General features: G+C 47.1%; 1 protein-coding gene across 1 annotated transcript; it reads left to right on the top strand.

Moving 5' to 3' along the window:
* The first annotated feature begins 589 nt into the window (after window positions 1-589).
* Window positions 590-3,948, top strand: LOC142070350 (uncharacterized). The gene has a single exon (XM_075124049.1). The coding sequence runs from the start codon at window positions 633-635 to the stop codon at window positions 2,040-2,042; it is 1,410 nt and encodes a 469-aa protein (XP_074980150.1). The 5' UTR covers window positions 590-632; the 3' UTR covers window positions 2,043-3,948.
* Window positions 3,949-4,803: the final 855 nt, after the last annotated feature.

The raw sequence follows: 4,803 nt of genomic DNA, 5'->3' as shown, positions 1-4,803 counted from the left end.
ACTACTTAAAAATGAGCTGGGCTTAAAAGCATGGAATATTCTTTGTGACAAGTATCCCACAAATTCCACTGACCTCCCTTGTTTTCTTTGCCTTGAGCAGGGTTTCCAGTTTCCAGAACTGATGTGATCTCGCAGCTGGAACGAGGGGAGGAGTCGTGCGTCCCAGACCTTCATGGCTCTAAGAAAAAAGTGCTCCCGAGAGCTGCCTGCATAGGTGAGGCATTGGTTAAACCAACCCCAAAACTGTCGGTGAATACAGGAAACATTTGGGATGCCCTACAAAGATCTTGTGAGCTCTCCAAGTTCAGGATTGTTCCCTGCAGATGTAGAATCGTTAGGCAGAGGTCACTCATGGCTTCCCACCTATCCTGACTGACAACTGGCAGCAGGTCCCTCCCCAATCTCGCTGTCCCCTGAGATTTCTTCTGAGATACGGACCCAGAACTGATCCCTTCCTTTCTCTCCTCTGGGGAAGGTTGAAGGGAAAATCAGCTCCTGATAGGTTTGATCTGTCCTGTACACATTTTGGTTCCTTCATCCCTTTTTCCATTCTTCTCTCTGAGATTTCCTTTCTCTCTGGCGCAGGCAGAGACTTACGTCTGGATTCTCTCGGTCTCCCGTCAGGTGTTGGGATGGTGAGTGAAAACGAGGAGGAACCCCAGCAGGAAGATGCTGAGCGAGTGGAAGCCCATGGGATGTTGTCAGGAAGGTCCAAAGGGAATGATTTTGGGAGCTGTGCACGCCCAGAAAAAACAAAAGCCTTTGAGAGTCAGCAGAGGCCAGAGGAAAAGTTCGGTAGCCAGTCAGACCTAATTACACGTGAGAGAATGAACTTGGAAGGAACATGCTACACATGCCTCGAGTGTGGGAAAAGCTTCAAAGGGAGCTCGGACCTTCTCACTCATCAGAGAATCCACACGGGTGAGAAACCTTACGCATGCTGTGTGTGTGGGAAATGCTTCAAGCGGAGCTCGCATCTCATTGCACATAAGAGAATCCACATGGATGAGAAACCTTATGGCTGCCCTGAGTGTGGGAAACACTTCAAGCAGAGCTCACACCTTATTACACATTGGAAAATCCACACGGGTGAGAAACCTTTTGGATGCCCTGAGTGTGGGAAACACTTCAAGCAGAGCTCACACCTTATTACACATTGGAAAATCCACACGGGTGAGAAACCTTATGGATGCCCTGAGTGTGGGAAACACTTCAAGCAGAGCTCACACCTTATTACACATCGGAAAATCCACACGGGTGAGAAACCTTATGGATGCCCTGAGTGTGGGAAACACTTCAAGCAGAGCTCACACCTTATTACACATTGGAAAATCCACACGGGTGAGAAACCTTACGGATGCCCTGAGTGTGGGAAACACTTCAAGCACAGCTCACACCTTATTACACATCGGAAAATCCACACGGGTGAGAAACCTTATGGATGCCCTGAGTGTGGGAAGCACTTCATTGACAGTTCATCCCTCCTCTCACATCAGCGAATCCACACAGGGGAGAGGCCCTACATATGCTCTGAGTGTGGGAAAAGCTTCAATCGGAGCTCAAACCTGATCACACATCAGCGAATCCACACGGGAGACACACCCTACACATGCTCTGAGTGTGGGAAAAGCTTCAATCAGAGCTCTACCCTAATCACACATCAGAGAACGCACACAGGAGAGACCCCCTACATGTGCTCTGAGTGCGGGAAAAGCTTTAATCGGAGCTCTGTACTGACCACACATAGAAGAATCCACACAGGTGAGAAGCCTTATGGATGCTCTGAGTGTGGGAAACGCTTCAATCGGAGCTCATACTTTATCATACATCGGCGAATCCATACTGGTGAGAAACCTTATGGATGCCGTGAGTGTGGCAAACACTTCAAGCAAAGCTCAGCCCTTATCACACATCAGCGAATCCACACAGGAGAGAGGCCCTACACGTGCTCTGAGTGTGGGAGAAGCTTCAATCAGCGCTCAACCCTTATTAGACATCAGAAAATCCACATGGGAGTGATCTGTAACAAATGCCTTGACTAGGGCTGGCCAAAGGTATTTTTTTCTTTTAAATCACATTTGCTAATTCCCACTTCGTGATCTGTGCCCCATCTTCACCGTGGTTACTCAGCTCCCCCAGATGAGTTGCCTGCTCCTGCCTTTTGCAGCTCACCCTTCTTTGGGGTCAGTCCTGTGATGTTTTCTATCAACTCCTTTCCTTTTGGGTCAAAGGAGCGTGTGTCCCTCCAGCCAGGAATGTTCATCAGCTCCAGGTGGGGGAGAGAGGTTTGTTCCCAACAAGCTACACTGAGGCAAAAACTACCCGTGCCTTACATCCAGTAGGACTGTACATGGCGTTGGCTGCTCAAGTTAGTGATCTTGGTGTTAAAAGACAATTACAGTTGTCGTGCAGATGCAGCCGAGGTGCAGTGGTTGGCATTAGCTTTCCCCCCCTTGACCTGACCTAAACTCCATCACATGTCCTAGTCTAAACAAAGCCTGAGCATCACAGTTATACTGTTCCCCCATTTAAAAACCATTGTTAGTCATCAAGTTCCCCCACCAGGATCATATTGTTTCATTCCCAGTTGTCACAGTTCATCAGAGCGCTGTTGCTTCAGGTTTTCCTGAAGGCAGATATTTTTACTCCCGTTTTCCTCCCTTAAAATATATTGAAGTATAACAAAGAGCAGGAATAGGGAAGGGATAGGGAAAAATGTCTTTTCCCCTCTGTAACAACAGAAGAACATAGGGTAAATCAGAGGGATTCTCCATCACCATCTCTATCCCCCTGTTCTTCAATTGGTAAGGTCAATATTTCCCGAAGGGGCTGGGAAGAGGATTCTCTAGTAAAGGATTTGGAACTAAGCAAAAGACCCATTCATTTGCCTCCCAAAGCAGTTGTGGCCCATGCCCTGCAGGAGGTTGCTCCTGAAGATCTTCCCTTCCTAATCAGGTGCATGTTGCCTCTTATTTGGGAAATGCAATCCCTTCCTAGGTAGAGATGGGAAAAATGGAAGTGACATTTCTGTTCAGCTCACTCCTGGGAGATGCTGTAAATGTGTAGGAAATGACATCCATGAGGAATGTGATAGAGCTGCAGAAAGACACCCATTTTGAGTAGATACCTGACATTTGGTGTCTTAGAGGGATTCTAAGCCGCACCTGAATTTAGTCCCTTATTTAAATCTGTGCCACCAGATTAAAGAAACAAAAGGGCATATTTGGGGGAGTTCTACCTCAGTATCGCTACTGGTATGTTGTGTGGTTGGTGAAGAATTCTACGCCAGAGCCGTGTAAAATTGCTACAACTAAGGTCAAAGATTTGACAAGAACTCAGGTAGAAATGAGAGCTACGAGTGGTTGATTTTCACCCCAGAGATGGACGCTATGGTGACCTGTGGCCAAGGTAAACTGTTTTTAGAATTGCTCACACTTCTAAAGGATGCCATGATGAAACTGGGAACAACTGTCTTTTACCATTTGGATCCCAAGTTTCCTGAAGCACAGAGAGAAACAGCTGATTCCTTCAGAGCCATGCCATGCCTATGGGTCCCAAACTGGCTGCCTTGCTGGACAAGAAGCACTTCCGTGTTGGTTAAATGATGGTAGCCAATGAGGGAGTGTAACAGATTCCAAGTTCAGACTGCAGGATACATGAATGCTGAGTCCAGAGTCTGTGGTTTGGTCTCTTAGTTTTGCTCTTGAGTCTAATGCATGTGTCTCACTTTTCTGCCTCCTGCTACTCTGAAAGATTAGAAAGTGTGAAAGTAGAGCACAGGTGGTTTTTCTCATGATGCAGCCTTCCCACGTAGTGTGAGACCCCTTCCACCCACACAGGTGAGCCAGAGAGTTCCCCAGGGCTCTTGTTCACAAAGCAAAGATGTCACATTAGGCAGGAGATGTCAAGATCTACAATGGTGATGGGCGAGTGATGGGAGCTTTTCTGGGTGGTTGTTGTTTGGTAGTTTTTTTTCCATGTAATTTTTGTTTTGTTTTTGCAACTAGTTCTTTTTATAGCTGCTGAGCCCCCTTGTCCTTTTGAGCACAGCTCTTTAACCCTCAGGCCTGGCTCTGGAAACCTCAGAACCGGCTTTGCGTTTTTTTTTTCATGTTTGCTATCTTTGGAGTTCGCAGGAGTTCCCCAGGGCTCTTGTTCGCAAAGCAAAGATGTCACATTAGGCAGGAGATGTCAAGATCTACAATGGGGATGGGCGAGTGATAGGAGCTTTTCTGGGTGGTTGTTGTTTGGTTGTTTTTTTTCCATGTAATTTTTGTTTTGTTTTTGCAACTAGTTCTTTTTATAGCTGCTGAGACCCTTGTCCTTTTGAGCACAGCTCTTTAACCCTCAGGCCTGGCTCTGGAAACCTCAGAACCGGCTTTGCGTTTTTTTTTTCATGTTTGCTATCTTTGGAGTTCGCACATCCAGACGACATGCGGTTCACAGCAGCGGATACTTTGAGAAACCTGCTGGGTGAAGCAGGCCTTTTCCAAACTGACATTGGCCCAAATTCTGCCTCAGTTCAGCTGGATTGGGACACGTCTGTGTCAAAGGAGTGGTTCACACCTGATTTTCCCAGAGACCTCAGAGGAGGGGTAGTTAGATATAGGATAAGTAGGAATTGACAACAATGAAGTTAAATATAAAGGTGAAAGACCCTCACCTTGCAGGTCAACAAGCCTGTTCTGTTCTTTCCCTCCAATGCATCCGGCACTGGTCGCTCTCAGGTAGCACACTGGGCTTGACGGACCATTGGTCTGACCCAGTCTATGACCTGTCGTGCGTTCTTATGGAAGCCCTCTG

The sequence above is a fragment of the Caretta caretta genome, chromosome 28 (assembly GCF_965140235.1).
Source record: "Caretta caretta isolate rCarCar2 chromosome 28, rCarCar1.hap1, whole genome shotgun sequence".
NCBI lineage: Eukaryota > Metazoa > Chordata > Testudines > Cheloniidae > Caretta > Caretta caretta.
This window is presented reverse-complemented; position numbering and strand designations above follow the sequence as displayed.